The sequence below is a fragment of the Clupea harengus genome, chromosome 8 (assembly GCF_900700415.2).
Source record: "Clupea harengus chromosome 8, Ch_v2.0.2, whole genome shotgun sequence".
Classification (NCBI taxonomy): domain Eukaryota; kingdom Metazoa; phylum Chordata; class Actinopteri; order Clupeiformes; family Clupeidae; genus Clupea; species Clupea harengus.
Window position 1 is genome coordinate 3,537,371 of NC_045159.1, and position 17,018 is coordinate 3,554,388.

The 17,018-nt window shown below is 40.1% G+C and overlaps 1 protein-coding gene across 4 annotated transcripts; it reads right to left on the minus strand.

The window, feature by feature from the left end:
• Positions 1–32: 32 nt before the first annotated feature.
• On the minus strand, positions 33–16,632 carry gtf2ird1 (GTF2I repeat domain containing 1). Of its 4 annotated transcripts, XM_031571524.2 has the most exons (28): positions 16,425–16,631; positions 16,235–16,328; positions 12,254–12,406; positions 11,867–12,008; positions 11,586–11,762; positions 11,142–11,325; positions 10,118–10,413; positions 9,916–10,011; positions 9,552–9,635; positions 9,029–9,212; positions 8,375–8,400; positions 7,673–7,799; positions 7,511–7,554; positions 7,143–7,223; positions 5,366–5,452; positions 4,009–4,062; positions 3,851–3,916; positions 3,525–3,708; positions 3,339–3,400; positions 2,992–3,057; positions 2,588–2,855; positions 2,419–2,447; positions 2,187–2,234; positions 1,864–1,941; positions 1,576–1,768; positions 1,404–1,438; positions 1,198–1,313; positions 33–1,102 (listed from the first exon to the last, which is right to left on the minus strand). In XM_031571524.2, exons 3-28 carry the CDS (start codon positions 12,377–12,379, stop codon positions 1,034–1,036), a joined length of 2,922 nt encoding a protein of 973 aa, XP_031427384.1. In that variant the 5' UTR covers positions 12,380–12,406; positions 16,235–16,328; positions 16,425–16,631; the 3' UTR covers positions 33–1,033. The 4 variants fall into 4 exon arrangements, with proteins under 4 accessions (XP_031427384.1, XP_031427386.1, XP_012677478.1 ...); XM_031571526.2 differs by having other exon boundaries at positions 3,851–3,913; positions 16,235–16,632; XM_012822024.3 differs by having other exon boundaries at positions 16,235–16,631.
• Positions 16,633–17,018: the final 386 nt, after the last annotated feature.

The following is a 17,018-nucleotide window of genomic DNA, read 5'->3' on the forward strand; positions in this document are numbered from 1 at the left end:
AATGTAAAAACAGTCAGGATCAAAATCGTGAATAAAATGCAAGGCAACACATTTTATTTCAAAGGCCTAAATGGCATTAAGGTACAGCATATAAATACTGGTGAGTCCAGAGAGACAGTTGTTAGGGGATTAACATATGCCACTCCTTCCTTTACATTACATTACATTACATTCATATTTACTATTTTATATAATGAAACATTTTAATTGTATTTTGCTCTGATGTTCTATGAACATTTTAATTAAAAACCTCAAAGTCAAACTTTACTTTGAATAGTGTTATCTCCTTGGAATACTCCACAGTGGAATATGCACACCTGAATTAAAAAAAATGACCTTGGTGAACACATACAGTATAATTACAGTAGCTAATGTTGTAATATCTTCAGTCATTTCACCCAGTATGTACTGTTATACTTAATGTTGGTTTACATTCCCTGTATGTAAGAGTCATTTGCAAATAAATAAATAAATAATAAATCACCAATATCTGCCTGGTGTGAGATTGAACTGTCAATAATGTGAAAATCTTTTAGCACCAATAAAGGTTTTGTCCATAATTACCTCTGACTTCGTGTGAGTGTAGAAAAACATCCCTACCATGTCAATATTAAACTATTAGTACTGCATGGGAACGTGATAGCTTAGTGATAACATTGCGGAATTTTTCAGAAAAACAGTTCCACGATTGGACAGAGACAACATCTCTATCTTTTCTGGATTTATCTTTACATATCTGTTTAATAACAGCTGTATCAGTGACCTAAAATAATCCCTTTGCAATTAGTGAAGCACACAGAAACCTTCTGACAGGTAAACTGACAGGTAAACACAAAAAAACAAGCATTTATCCAGCAAACCACTGTGCAACTTCATGTAATATTCCTTTCTGACATTTTACAAATGCCATCAATGATTGCCAGCCTTAACACAGTCAATATGGGCAAAATTTACTTTTCATAAGCCACAGCACTCTAATAAAGCTGATATTGGGAGTTATGTTCATTGTTATGATTATCAAAAATGTCCATTGTCAGTACTTCACTTTTCCTGGGACTTGTACATTCACACCACTGTAGTCCACCATGTACATAGGCCATTGCTAGAGTAGGGAAGGAAGATCAAATAATTTCAAATAATTAAAAAAATTAGGTTGCTCTAGTTTATTCTACAAAATGTTATTGTAAGGAACCTTACCATCACAGGTATCTGATTGGCTGATGCTGTAGATTCCCCCCCTGAAGGAACAGACACACGGCTGTTATCCAGGACTCTTTTGCGCTTCCGGCGATTGGTGGACACTTCTTTCCCTTCTGGACATGACAAGGAAACAAGAGATTTACAGATCTCACGAAAATCTGATGTCTTATGTTTCTCCATTTCATAAATGGGAAGACGCTTACCTGAACAAGTTTGCGTACAAATTTCTGCAAAGGGCCTGAAAAACAAAATATGTACATGAGCAACAATACATATTACATGTAGCAGGAATGTGTATTACATGCAACTCATCCACTTATCCCACACTTCCCCAAAATCCTGGATCTTTGCCTTCAAGTTCATGGAGTGACTCACTGGAGCTGGCTTTTGATTGTTATGGCGATTTCTTCTCTCGCTTGTAGAATCTTCTCCAAGCGAACAATGTCATAGGTGTTGGGATTCCTGAAGGTGATGTCATCAGGGAGACCGGACACCTCCACTGAGTCTGGACTGGCTCTGATCAGTTTGTATGGTACTAGAACTGATCGGTCCAAGCCCAGAGCCTCACCTTCAAATAAGAGGACATCACTCTTGAATAGGTATAGAGCACTAAGATGTGAAATAAGACAGACATTCGCTCAAAAACAGATGAATAGACTTTACCATATTTCTTGTTGAAGAGCTCTTTCACTTGCTCTCGTAGAATCACCTTCTCCCCCATGCGATTGACTTCCTCGTCATCTAATTCAGATGTGAATGTAAGAAAACATTTCCTTCACTATGTGGGAAATCAATTCAACTGAGTATGCTGACAGACCATCATAAGTGGTTCTTCATTGTTTTAATCTTTTGTGTTTAGAGGACACCAGACAGTTGCTCTGTGGTTTTAGTCAGTATGTACAATATCAATGTTCAAAACTAAATTCTCCTGACATTACCGTGCTTGCTGCATTATTTTGTTCCATTACATATTCCTGTTGGCTTACCACTTATTGAGGCATATGCTTTCTTCAACAAAGTTATCCTTCGTGGAGCTGAAAGAGCAGTTGTCAAAGAGTATGCATGAATTAAAGGAAGCATTCTAAAGCAGGTGTTTTATTACATTCATATGTGTACTACATGTGTAATATGCACAGAAGTGTACACACTACAGAATACATGCCAAAACAGATTCAAACAACTGAAAGCATTTACAATATTATATGATCTACATTTTACCTGGTTTGGGGATTAGTCCCTGGAAAGGCCTGATATGAAGAAACCGAGATATTAGCATAGTGGTGAAAATCATGGACCAGTTGAGCCATTTCAGGCTAGTGGCCTTTCATACTATTGTAACTAATTCTATTTGAAGAAAAACTCTTGTGATTATGCAGAAGTTATTTACCTGGTGATTGTAAACCTAATCTTGTCAGCCACAGCCAGAATCCTCTCAAGATTCTGGGACCCAAAGGTGCAGGGTTTGCGGAAGGGAATGCCAGGTGGTAGGCCCTCAATGATGACAGACCCAGGGTTACTCTTGATCCTCTTATAAGGCACTTGGACCGGATACTTAATGCCCAGCGCCTCACCATACTTTCTGTTGAAGAGGTCCTGGACTTGTTCTCTTAAAGTGTTGGCCAAGTCAATTCGGGACAGCTTGGCCTCTAAGCTATCTGTCAGGAGCACAAGCACAAAATGGCAATTATAAAAGGTATGATAACACCGAAATGGAATATCAAGGCTTAAATGTTTAATTAAGTGGTATCTTTTAATATACAGATTTAAGATACATATGTGTGGACATCTCACCAGTGAATGCTGGCCTTTTAGAAGCAGGTCCAGGGTCCTCTGTCACAATGTCTTTGGAGTCAGGAACTATATATTGCAATTGAAAAGAAAATGTCATCACAGTCATTGAAAAAACTGTTTCTTTTTTCGGAGACTGAATTTCACTGAATTTGCCATCAGCAGAATACATGCCTACATCTCTACTTAAGATTAACATCTGCTCAGAATTATCCATAAATGGATATGTTTGCGAGATTGTTGATGCTGAAAAGATTATATAATAGCGATTATGTATGTAATTTCTAATATGATCGTTACGAAGCTCTAGCTGACACTCACAAAGCAAACATGGTGGTATAGACATTTACCTGCATCACATGGTAGTTGACTGGGGATCTCATGCTTAACTTGGTCAGTTAATAAATCTGGTCTGCAAAATCCAGAAAATGTAGGAGTTAAGGTTTATTATCCTTGCAAATTTATTATTACATTTATTTTGTATTTTTCAATTTGTTATCAAAACATTCTCATATATCCTCATGTATGTACCTCACCTTTTGATGACAAATTGGATCTGGCTTCCAACTGCAAGTATCTTTTTCAGTTTTGCTGCTCCAAAACAATTTGGCCTTCGAAAAGCCATCCCCTCTGGCAGCCCTGTAACATACAAGTCCTCTGGATACATCTGAAACTTGGAGTAGGGCACTTTAGTGAGTTCAGGTAGGCCAAGAACCTCAGCTGCAAACGAGAAGAGAACAGAAAATAGGGAGACAGAAAAGTACTCAAAAACTGAGATGAATGACCCATGGTGAGTCAGGTGGCAAACAAGTTGTCCCTCTAGACCCCCACTCTGACAAAAATATTCATATTCTGTACATACTATATTTGGAGCTGAAGAGGTTCTCCACTTGCTTTCGAAGTTGAAGGATCATTTCACCGAGGTCTTCTGAAGAAGAAAGACTCAACATGAAGTCTACAGTAGTGTAGTTATGATGCAGTAAAATAATACAAATCAAACAGTTAGAGAATGGGTTCTACCTTCAACTACCCTTTTAAGTGCTTCGCCTGGTGATTTCTGGGATAGTGCTTCGCCTGAAAGAACACGTTACAGTCGTAATTGGGTTAAACATATCACAACACACAACTGATAACTTATCCAAAGTCGAAAAAAAGAATTCCTCTCCAACACTAAACAATGCATTGTTTATTTGTGATTTTTGCATTTCAAATAACATTTCAGTCGGTGCAGATCTAGTTTGCTCTTACCTGCTGTCGTCTACTCCACTGATCATTTGAGACAGGCAAATGTCAACATAACACATTAATTCACGTTAATTGCAGTTTTCAAGAGACTCAAAGTTAACATGAACACTTTCACAGCTGCACATAACAGCTGATCAGCTGCTTAGCACTTTTCAGTGCCCCAATTTTAATGTTTACATTAATATTTCAAAGCAATGACATTGTGTTTGTGACAAGCCAGAAATAGTTTATGTGTTCATGTTAAGTGTTCATGTTAACTTCATATTTGAAGCTTAAACTTAGGGACTGGGCACTGGGTGTCTATGGTAGGGAAACTAGAGTGGGTTAGTTATAAAAAAGGAGTCTACACACAAACACACACTAGCAGGAACTGGATGAAAACTCCAGTGGTAGAGGTCAAGGCTACATCTATCAGGGTCTTCTACTGTGAAGAACTGGGGATGGGGCTGCAGTACGTGGGCTGGAATAAGGTGTGCATGGTGCAACAACACCAGTCTGACCTCTGTTACCGTGGTCTCCAGTATATACAAATCTCTGTACAAATCTGACTCTGGTATCTGGAAATTGCGTATCACCCAGCAGACCTTTGTGATCACATCAACATATTCGGTGACCAAGATTTGGAAAACCTATTATTGACTGACTGAGTGGGAGGTTCTTTTATGTAGACTACACACATTCCCAAAGGAGTTTACAAACTCCTAGGTGATGGATTTCCAGAATAGGGAAGTCACAGTTCTAAGTCCTGGGAACACGTTGCATGCTCTCATCTGTTATGCATTTGCTTAGAAAGGTCATGCATCTATTGAGATAAAAAAGTTCTGACTGATATCCAATAAACACGGTCAAGTTAACATACTTGATCATGACACTGATTCAAACAAAACGAATGCACATACAACACAGAGATTCCAAGCCCTGGACTGGGGAGCTTGCTTTGGGGAATTAGGAGAAGAGCTCTGGGGCACTAGTGAGTGGTAGGGGCAGACGGGGAGAAGTGTCTGTAAAAAGAGTCCATACGTTTGGTTTGGGTTTTAAATCTATCTCTCTAACGGGAGGAGAGAGACAGCTGGCAGATGCCCCATGGCGGTGCCGTCCTGGCGGTGGGGTGGGGAGAGGGGGCAGCAGTTACCTGCGTGGGGCTCCGGAGGAGTGTGCAGGTCAAGGGTCGCCTGGTCAGCCAGAGGCTCACTCGGCTCCTCCGCCGTGACGGTGGTTTCTGAAAAAATTTATCATGGGCCATGTTGGTCTGGAACAATTAAAGCGGCACTTCATGATATTTGCTTTACAATCATGCTGTTATGAGAACAGTTCAAGAGTCAGACAAATAATAATCGTTGGTAGACAAAACACTACTGTCTGGCTTGCGATGTAGACTAACTGAATTAAACAGAGAAGAAAACAATTGAGACTACGCTACTGATTGAAGGATGCAAACAGTACAGGCAGAGAAGAATGTGCATGTGAATGTGCTGCTGGTTTTTTCACACAGAGTTGCCATTTTTGCAGAAACAGACCCAGTACTTTTCTATTACAGATTATCATGAACTCAAAGGAGAGCTACAGCACATTCTCCAGAACTCTTTCATGGTCTGCTTTTTGACTGCATGACAGGAAGCATGAATTGGCAAAATGATTGCAAAAGGTACAAATGTTAAGTTGTTTCATCATGTGATGTGCAAACAACATCAGAGGATGATGCAAAACTGGAGTCAGGCTAGTTTTCCTTTTTTTTGGAATTGTTGGGCAGTTCTGTTTTTGACATCCCCTCTCTCAGGTCTCTCCTGACCCTTACATCTCACCCTTTCTAGCATTTTGGTTTGTTCGTAAAAATGGCAGTCGCTGGTCTTTGTTGCTGATTGGCTAGATGGAAGGTGAGCAATCAAAATGCAAGCCCCTAATCTAATAGTTCCTTGCCATTTGAACATTTCTACTTGCCCTGAGGTTGAAACAAAAATTTGTTCATAGAAACTACAGTTCAAGAACTAAAGGAGGATGAAGGTCCAGTAACACCAACATAGGCTAAAATTTGTGGTACCAAAACAAATCCCTTGACAATGTTCTATCAGTGCAGATGCAAAAGGTCACAAACTACAGCTCTGAACAATATTCTAACCAAAATCACTTTATTCCGGGCCCTGAGTTGTCTAAAACCATACATTTGACTAAATACCTCCAAAACCAAGGCCGAGTAGATGCCTCAATCCCCTCCCATATGCCACAATGGGACCTGAAGATGTTTTTAGTTACATTGCTGGGATGTTCTTCTAAAATCAGCTTAACAATTGATGCAGCTTTCCCATTTTTTAGTTTGTTTTGTTCCACAATTTACAGTAATGCCCAAATGAACAGTTAAGCCAACCAAATAAAATAAGTCACGTCACATAGGCTGATTAAGCTTCATTGAGATTATCACAGGTAGCTGTGAATCCCTGCTGAGACCGCAAGGAGCTTTAGAAGGCTTTGGAAAGAGCAATTTTGCATCAGCTCATCTGTTATCACTTCCACGCTGCTGACAAAGAGAGCAAACAGGAAATGACTGTGCTATGCGTTTCCTGTCTATGCATTTAGGTCTCTTTGGTTGAGAGGAAAGACTGATTTAGGTCACATTACAAAACATGACATTATTCTGAATTCACAATGACACCCCAAGCAGAAGATAAGGAATATATTAAAAGGTGTTCAACAATTGTAAGACGGAAATTAAGCTTTCAGAAATGACTTTACACAGATCCAAAGACTCTGTTCTGTCCCTCCTATCTCTGCTTTCAAATTCTGCTTTAATATCCTTCAAAAAGCTCAATTCACATAACACGGCTAGTGAGAAATTAACAAGATGTCTTCATCTAAAATTTCATGGAATATCATCTCTTCATTCTAAGCTGCACAGAAGGATTGAGGTGTCTTGCCTGGTACTGTAACCTGAATGATATCCCCATCTGGTGGTTCAGTTTTGATCTTCTTCATGGGGACGCAATCACCTGAAGGTCCTAAGAAAAAAAGCATCTCAGATTTTTGGCAGAAAACCCAGAGCTGATTTTGTTTTGCTAATTAATTAAAGAAATATACTTTATTATTTTCTAAAGGTTTATTGCCATCGTGTTTTAAGATAAAACATGCAAAACACCAGACCTAAAAGTAGACATCTATGGACAGCACAAAATACTGCAAATAGGTAAATCTTGCCGAAGAGAGCACTTTCCATGCTGATTAAAGCAAGTAGCAAGAGTATCAGCCAATAACAGTTGCCTATATATACCCTATAATTAATACAAACCTGCTTCGCAGTCTGCCAAGGGACTCACACAAGAGCTTGTGGGTCTAAAAACAACAGAACACAAAGATCAGCTATTTTTTTCATTGTGGATAATGAGCACAACTGTGCTGATGGCACTAAACATAATGGCATCCTGAATAGGAAACAGCGGCCTGGCATCACCTGCTGCTCTGGGCGTTGCCGGGCAGCTCTAAGGTAGCAGGGGGGACTCTCAGGTTGTCCGGGAAGCCGTCCTCCGAAGCGGAACCCATGTCAGGCTTCCCTTCCTCCTTCGACACCTTACCAGCAGCTGAGGAAAGGAACCCAGATGCTCAGGCCAGACACGGACATTAACTGATTCCCTAACACATGCATTCTGTTTGTGTGAGTGTCTAGGTGAGTGCAATGAGACAGCAGGTGGCATTATTCTGCAATGAGGAAAATAGCATAAGACCAGGAGGGTGAGCCAGTAGATCAGTACTTAGGTTTTAATGACTAAACAGTTTAACATTTACATTACATTTAGTCATTTAGCAGACGCTTTTATCCAAAGCGACTTACATATGTGCGACTTACAATGTATACACATTTTACATTTACACTGATGGCACACTGCACATCAGGAGCAATTGGGGGTTCAGTGCCTTGCTCAAGGACACTTCGACAGGGAATCGAACTAGCAACCTTCTGATTACTAAACGACTTCTTTACCTCCTGTACCACTGCCGGTTTAAGACTGATGATTGAAGGATGAAGAACTCTCTTTGAAACATGCATGCCAGAACCATGGGTCATGATGAGAAGACAGCCCAACATTTCAAACCATGGGGTGCAGATCACAAATTATTCGTTATACATTTGTATTTTCTTAAAATATATCCTTACCGGTAAAAATCCTTTCATCAAACATTCTGCAAAAAAAGAGATAGACACACAATAACTCACCAATACAAATTAGTTGAATTTTCTATTTCATTGCGAAACGAGATCTGATTATGATTACTGTGGTATTTATGGGTGGTCTATAAGGTCACTGGTCATCTATGTATAATGTTTACAAAAGCTTGAACTCGTCTGAAAACTCCTAAACATGTGGTTTGCATTACATCTGGAGACTTCCTAATTAGGGCAAATGAGTGGTATCATACTACATCTTGTATGGCAGTGATTACCAGAAGCAGCAACGCATTTCACATTGGGTAGAGGGCGTAAGACTGCCAGATGGCTCGGCCTGCTGTGCGTTTTCACTCTGAGAGTGGAGCATATTGTAAGTGCTGAGACGCCACAGCCACAGTAATGGCCTTGGTCTCGCTCCTGCTACAGTAAAAGCTGTTCTCAATAGTTCAACTGTTTTCGAGTACAAATCAGTGCCAGTGAGTAAGCACGTGGTGTTTAAATTTCAGAAATCAAAGGCAACATTCTTGAGTGTCTCATGGTCAGGGACTCAACATGCCACAACGAACAATAATTACTGCCTTCCTGTCTGTGGGTCTCATGGAAGAGTTAAAAGTCAAGAGTTTTATGTGGGGGTGTTGTTACCGTTTGACAACAAAGCGGACTCTGTGCCGCTCCTCCAGGATGCGCTTGAGTTTGGGCACCCCGTAGGTACAGGGTCTTTTGAAGGGAATCTTGTCCGGTATGCCAATTATCTCCACTGCCTCAGGATCACAGGCAATCTTCCGGTACGGCACAGGAACCATGTGATCCAAACCCAACGCCTCGGCTGAAGAGCACCACAAAAAAATAGATCATTCAGAGACACTGGAAAATTATTATAAAAATCCTAATTATTATTCAAATTATGACAACTGACAAATTCAACATGTTTGTAAAGACTATAGCTTTGAAACACTTTCTACAACACACATATGAATGCAGTCTATTGAGAGGTATATCCCAGATGTCAAAATCCAAATAAGTCTACCTTTATTTCAATATCAGCAGTGTAGTTTTACAGTGCTATTGCTGTTTAATGTGTTGAGTGAGCTGTGTGAGCAACTCTTGGAATATATAGCCAGCTGGGATATGAAATATTGTAGGCTTTAAATCTTGCCTGCCTTACCATAACGACTGTTGAAAAGAATTTGGACACATTCCCGTAGTGTGTTTATGTCCTCTGTTTCTCTGATGAAGGAGTCCCATTTTTCTGTATTAAGACAAGATGATTATACAAACATACATACACGCAGATACACACACATTTTTTTTTATATATATTATATATGTATAGTACAGGGTAAAAGCTAAACCTGTTCCCAAACACTTATTTCTTTGCTTTCAAAATGACTTAAATAACTGTGAAAATAATAATGTTCTGAACTGACTAATTTGGAGTAAAACAACCTTCCCATCTTGCACTGACAGAACAGACACTGCTTTTTGGTACAGAACAGACCTGTATTTTCAGAGGAACCAATTGGACCCACCTGATTTTTCATGCACGATGGAGAAAAGAAGACGCTTGGAAATGTGGATGCTAGGAGGGCACTGACTAAGGTCTCCAGCAATACTAATCTGATCACCTGAAAAAATTAAGAAAAACGGAATATTATAACTATTCACACTATACACATAATGGCAATGGAAAATTACAGCACACATATACTAAAATTGACCGTTGAGCCCTACCATTGTCGGCACAGTCCTTCGCAGGCGTTGCTTTCTCGTGCGCCGACATCCACATGCCCAGGCACTCCTTTCCAAGGTTGTGAAGGGAGATGGGTTTGATTTCCTTGTTCTCAGGGTGAGCCTGAGAGGACACTGGCATTCCGTAAACAAAACTGGACAGCATGGAGTTGTTGACAGAGAGATCCTGCCCAGAGGGCTTGATGGCAGAATGGCTGCTGACATTCTTGGTGCCCGCATGATGGTTGATATCGACGCTGGGCTTAGGATCGCGCGCCACTTCCTCTATCGTTCTGTGACTGAGAATTTTTTTTTTAAATAATGTTGGTAACCTCAATGAATCAGGCAAGAGACAAAGTGCTGTTTTTTCAACAAACTGGTTTTATCTTGCCACTGTGAGATTATATCCTTCAAGAAAATTCTGACTATATATCTCCCATCTATGACATTCTTTCCAAGCAAGAGCATCCTTATCGCTTCATACCACTGAAATTCTTTTCCTGCAAGTTTGTATCTCACAACTGGAGCTATATATCTCCTCTGTGCCACTTTGCATCTCCTTACTATTACTTATGTTCATACCCACTATAATCTCATGACTGTGAGAAATGACGTGACCACAGTAAAAAGATAAGCAGCCATTTCAAGATACAGATTTCAAGATATAAAACTACATTATAAATTGTAGTCGTAGGAAATATCCCAGTTAAAAGTCAAAATGTGGCAGATAAAACATCACGATCTGGCACAGTCACAATTGAAGGACATAAGCCATAAAATGGTGGATCATAGAAGACTGTTTAGCAATACACTGCACATCACAGATTCATCTGTCCCATCTGTCCCATGATATGTACCGTAGGTGTGGAAATCACCTGTAACTTCCCAATCACAACCCTTGAGAGGAGAAATGACGATTCCTAAAGATATTGTCTTTCTAGAAAATATCCCCTTCTCATTACTGTTGTCAACACATCATGGTAATATGGACCACAAGTTGTCCTGTAATTACAACCCCCCAACATACCTTTTGAGTGTAAAACGGATACGGTTGCTTTGCTCCAGTATTTTCATTAAGGTCTTGGTGTCATACTCAGCAGGTTTCCGTAGCGTGATTCCATCAGGCAAACCATGGACAACCACTGAGCTGGGATCCTTCAAGATCAAATCATAAGGCACAGGGACCAGGCTGCTCTTCCCCACAGCCTCACCTTTGGAGAAATAAGCATTTAGTGCTATTATTATTATTGAGTGGTGGCAACCACCAGTACAAGTGTACTTTTCTTAAACTCAATCTTGCATTTCTTTACTCAATGAATAGAATAGCATGAAAAATGCCTTAGCCTACTGCTTCATAGTGAAATGTATGCGGCTTATCAAGAAAGTATGTGAGTAATGTTGAATCACTGAATGGAATGCATTCACCCTGACTGCTTGTTTAAGTGAATGACTGAGATCAAGTGGGCCCTACTGTAAAGCACGCTGAACACCTCCTCCACCATTTTTCTTAAGACAAAGACGTTGGAGTGAGCATCTGTTAAGGCTCGCTGTTTCCCTTGCCCAGCATCTTTCACCGCATTGCTGGATTCTCCCTCCCGGGCTTTACTGTGGGAGTTAACTGTGGCCAGAGCTTGCAGACAGGGCACTCCTGTGAAAGCAAGGCACATTTTAGCAGGCAGCACTGAGGGCAAAATACACCCAACCCCTCTCGATTTATCTAATGCTACCGAGAGAGAGAAGAGAGATACTCACGGCAGAATTTCTGAAAGTCAGTCTGAATTTCCTTCCTGGCATTCAGGAAGACGCGCCCCTTATCTGTCCCCAGGGCAAACACACTGTCCTCATGGACTGTGACACAAGCCACCTCAGCATTCAGCTTGGACATGGCTGTGCACTGAAAAGAGAGTAGGACACTTGTTTAAGCACAGGCCAGCACATTTCCTCAAAAGCAGAGGGAAAACATTTTCAAGTGAAACTACAGTCCTTAACCATTTTTCAAATTGAACATATAAGTTAGTGAGGTTTGTTCCATAAGCCTGATACTATGTGGTAAGTTACTTTACTTATTGCCTGCCCTATCCAGGAACACACTGTTTTTCTCAAGCACACAGTAGACCAGTGTATGGTCAGTGATCTTACCACAGAGTCCAGTGCAGAGACCAAACTAGTCAGGATCTCTTGCCTCACGGACACCTGGGGCACCCGGATTTCCACCCGGGAGTTTGTTCGCACCGCATCACATCCTGACTTCCCCATCTGTGCCATTCTTCTCTCAGCCAAAGAGGAACTCACCTGCCAAAAGTGACCAAGATCACAATAGTCAGTTCTGGTAGATAACACTTCTGTGACAAATAGTGGTACATTTTTCCTGGTCATATCAGTATCATGAACTATAAGCTGTGGTCAACATAAATAAGAGCATATTGTAAAAAATAGCAGAGGAAAATAAAATTCTTCACAAAGCTAGAGTTCAAACTATACAAAAACAATCCCACTCCAGCATTCATGGTAGTCCTGGGGGTATTCGTCCTACGTGGTTTAGTGACAAACCTGGATAAGTTAACTGAGAGTAAGTGGTAAACCCCGTAATAGAAGAGCCCTCTGACGTTGTGTTGCTAGGAGAATGAACCAATGGGGGTTCTTTTATTAGGAGTTTTACCACTTACTCTGAGTTAACTTATCCAGGTTTGTCACTAAACCACGTACGACGAATACCCCCCTGTTCTGTTGTGATAGATTCATAAACATTGTGTTTCTACAAGCTTAACACCTTATGATGTTTAAAATTCTTAATTTCTTATTAGCTAACCTTAAAGTCTGGCTTATACACATGACCACATTACAACTTTGAAAACAACAACAACAACAACAACAACAATAACACAGCTTCAAAACATAATGAGAAAAAACAGAGTTCCAAAATAAGCATACAAATTACCTATCAATAAGCTACTTGGGCTAATTATTTGTTTTGAAGTTGAATAAACAAGCCTAGGATGCTGCTGTATCACACAAGGGGAAGGAAAGTTTGTAAGCCTTAAGGGGCTTTCAAATTGATGGTGATACCCGCCGTGCAATATGCTAAAACCGAAATCCGTCACACCCATGTGAAAGCAGTTAATTACGATAAGCTTTTGTCAGCCAATTAAAGCTGACTCAGATTATTGCTTTAAAGCCCTTCATCCTTAATTGCTCTCCTCTGGAGCCGCAGAATGGCCAGCAGCATCAGGTCTCCTCATCACTGAAATATAAGCACCTCCGATTCCAGTGTTAATGTCATCTGTCCTCTCCACTAGCCTAATCTAGGATGCTTCTTCGGATGCCATGCGATCACTTCATAGTTTCAGACATATTACAACGATCAGGGGAGAAACACACGAAAATGAACGGAAAAACAAAAGGCAATTATATCATGAAAAGGCAATGAGAAGTAATAAGGGCAATAAAAAAAAAAATCGCAATCCTAATTCCAGGCCCGGAGTTCTCATGGCAACCACAATCCGTCTCCTTGGAAACTAATCTCGAGGCATTTGAACAATGCAGCTCTGGCCTTTAATCTCTCCAGACACTGAGAGCCATTATCCTTGCCTCCAGGCAAGCCCAAACCACAGTCTCCACAGTGGGGGGAGCCAAACAGCCTAAGCCAAACAATTACTTGTCTGAATCCGCCCCTCAAGAGCAGATAACATACAGAACCCCTCGCCCTGCTGGCAAATGTGCTACACAACCTAACAGAACTAATACAGCTCTGACAGTGGACGGCCTCTTTTGATCATATCTTTAAGACACACTAAATAATGGGCCTTTGAGTAAAACAAAGCAGAGGCTGCTGCGATTTCTGTGCTGCGTAAACACTATAAACACTTTCCTATCCTTCAAGGCTCAGGCAGGTCTAAGCTCGATAGCCGTCCCCATCAACACTGTAATCTCAAGTGCCTCCGAGAATTGCTGAACTAAAAGCAAAAACAGGCAGGAATTTATTAGGTCTTTCAGACAAGCGCTTCAGGCATAACACTGCCAAGGTTACCGGGATGGCAGTGATTTAATAGACCTGACATCCTTCATATCCAAATGACAGTGTGTATTACTGTGGCTTTACTCACAAAGAGTAACTTGACTGTTTTAGGGCATTTTTCTCTGACGTTACTGCATCATTGCATAGGCCACAGTTCTTTGACAACTTGTAGGCTTTCTCTCAAGTGGTTGTACCATTCAAGATAAAACAAAGCTGATTGCTGTGACAAAATAAATCACAGCCTGCATGATCTGGTAATTTTGTTTTTTCTTTCATATTTTGTTTTACAAGATAACACACTATTCAGGATGATGCGCTTAAATTGTGTCTTTAATGGCCTCCAATCATTTGGATTTCCCCTCAGGAGACAATGTTATGTTCTATGGTACTTTTCTTGAAATGATGGAAGCACAGACCACTGTAACTGATCCTTCTCGATGGAATAAGTGCCCATATGGTACTTAGACATATTACAATGATCTCAAAGAGGGTATCATACATTTCTGAGCGGTTTTTCTGTAGCTAAGAGGCTTGCAGCTCTCACTGCCACTGATACACAACACTTTGCTAATACCTTCAACAACAGATGCCGACCTAAAAGCCGTTGAACAACAAAACTGTATCTAAATCGGTTCCTGAAAAGCTGATCATTGACTTCTAATTGCTGGGTCGCAAGGCTTAAGTCATGGTTCATAGCCTACAATGCATCAACACTGTATGTTGCCTAGATGGCCAAAAGGGTTTCATTCTTTCCCCCCATTTCTGCACCATCTTATTGAATTAGATAGATTTTAATTATCATTACAGATGAGTTAATAGTATGGATCATAAAATGTTTATGCATGATGAATCTTTATTTGATGTCTTTAGACTGATCCACCAAGGCCTACTCTGACTGTCATTTTCAATTGTCAGCCATTTACTCTACATAAACAACCCCTAATCTGTCCTCGAGACAAGAGGACAAAGGGGCAATGAACTCAACGTTACGTTTCAGCATTAGTAGCTTACTTTTTTATTTGGTACTCTGGTAGAAAAGGATGTTGGCTTAAAACCATATTCAACAAGTTGAGCACGACATTCACCAGTTCGGAGACACAATATTGTAAGGCAGCACAAAGGGGATATGTAGCGTACTTCACAGCTGGTCGGACAAAATGTCAAATTACTGAGCTGTTCCTGATATCTGAATATAGTTTAGAGAATTTGTCTAGTATCTATGCAGATTCTACTTGCTTTTTCAGCCAAACAACCATAACATGTTGCATTGGTTACAGCTGCAATCAAGCAAATGATCAGGACTTGCTTTGTCCAGGAAAAATGTGAGAGTAGTCAAGACTTCAGAAGACTTCTCTCCGATTTAACACTATCTAATTAGTTAGTTTTCTATTTTTACAGCATGTCTGATATTCAGCCACATGTTCGTTCTGTTCTGGCTAGAAAAGAGCTAGCCAAGGTTTGCAATGTTTATGTGTTTGCTGTAATTTGTCAATGGTTAGCAGCCGACCACCGAAGGAATGATAGCTAACCTAGCAATCAGCTAGCTTCGTTTGACATTGTAAACATGACCTTCTAAGGTTGACCAAAAGTCTAATAAACTACTAGTACTGTACACTGTTTCTACTGTATAAACTATGGTGCCTGAATCTCGAGTTATACATTGTAGTAGCCCACTAGCTACTGGTACAGTTAAACGTTACTGGCTAACTGCAAATTATATTGCGTTGTATCATACATTACGAAAAGATAAGCATTGGTCAAGCGTTGGAGTGTAGAAAACTCTTGACAGCGATAAAATGGTAAATAATTAATACATTTTCAGTTTGACCTATTCTGCAACATACTTAACTAACTGAATGGACTCTACAAGAGGCGTTTTGACAGATGTAGCCTGTGAAGTTAATGCTTAAATTAGCAAGCTCGGTTACAAGCTAACCCACAAATATTAGCTGGCTAGCTACTTAGCAACTAGCAACACGCCTCCCCCTAGAATTATAATCTGTAATTTCAAAATTCGACAATCCATAAAAAGTCACGTGTCAAGAGATATACATTTCCATAATAGATTAAACAAGTACAAAATGAAACCATAACTCATTTCTTACCTTCAGTTATTGTTATAATTCCCTTATGCCGTCAATCCCGGAATAGGTTTATTCTCCGTTTAATCCAATGGTAACTGCTGGGTGAAACTCCCATCTATAAAATAACGTTGACGAGTTCATATATCTTCTGAATTCGATACATTATTTCCACGTTTAAGGTAATTATATCGATACGATATTTCGCTTTTACCGTTTCTTTCTCTTTTCTTTAACAGTGGACTGTGTCCCCTTTCCCCTTTCTTTGTTCTGTAATCCAGTAAAATTGAAACTCATTCGCCTCCGCTAATCCCAGCCCAACTCAACAACAGCATCTATTGGCTGTAATTTACATATAGGATTAGGAACCTCTGGAAATCCATAGAGGAAAACTTGCTGTTAGAAAAAAAGACATGGTTAGTTAGAACCATTGATGAATATTGTGAGCCGCATATTGTTTGATGTAAACATATGACGTAGCCTAGACACCACTATAATTTATTCACTTTAGGCAAAACTGGTCAAAAGGCTAGCCTAACTATTTTGTTTTGTTATTAAGGTATTATCTAAATAGACTATTACCTGGCACAGGCTGTCATCAAATTGCACGAAGTTCTTGCCTAAAAATCCAGTTTCCACAATAGGCCTATGGTAGCCTAGACTGTAGTGTGAAAACCAAGGTAATCTAGCACACACTACACCTCCATCAGCTTAATCGCAGGCATCCGATTTAGAGTCTGATGTCTGACGTAGGCTAACCAAATAAACTAAGGAAAACAAAGACTGACAATAAATTAAAGTTACTTTT

What these genes read in the sequence shown, in the direction of transcription:
- gtf2ird1 (XM_031571524.2), bottom strand. Translation starts at nt 12,379, where the DNA reads ATGGCACAGATGGGGAAGTCAGGATGTGATGCGGTGCGAACAAACTCC. An exon ending in TGATGAAAGGATTTTTACCG is followed by an intron (nt 7,800 to 8,374) that starts GTAAGGATATAT and finishes TCCTTTCCTCAG; the next exon opens with CTGCTGGTAAGGTGTCGAAG. An exon ending in GCTCTTCAACAAGAAATATG is followed by an intron (nt 1,769 to 1,863) that starts GTAAAGTCTATT and finishes TCTTATTTGAAG; the next exon opens with GTGAGGCTCTGGGCTTGGAC.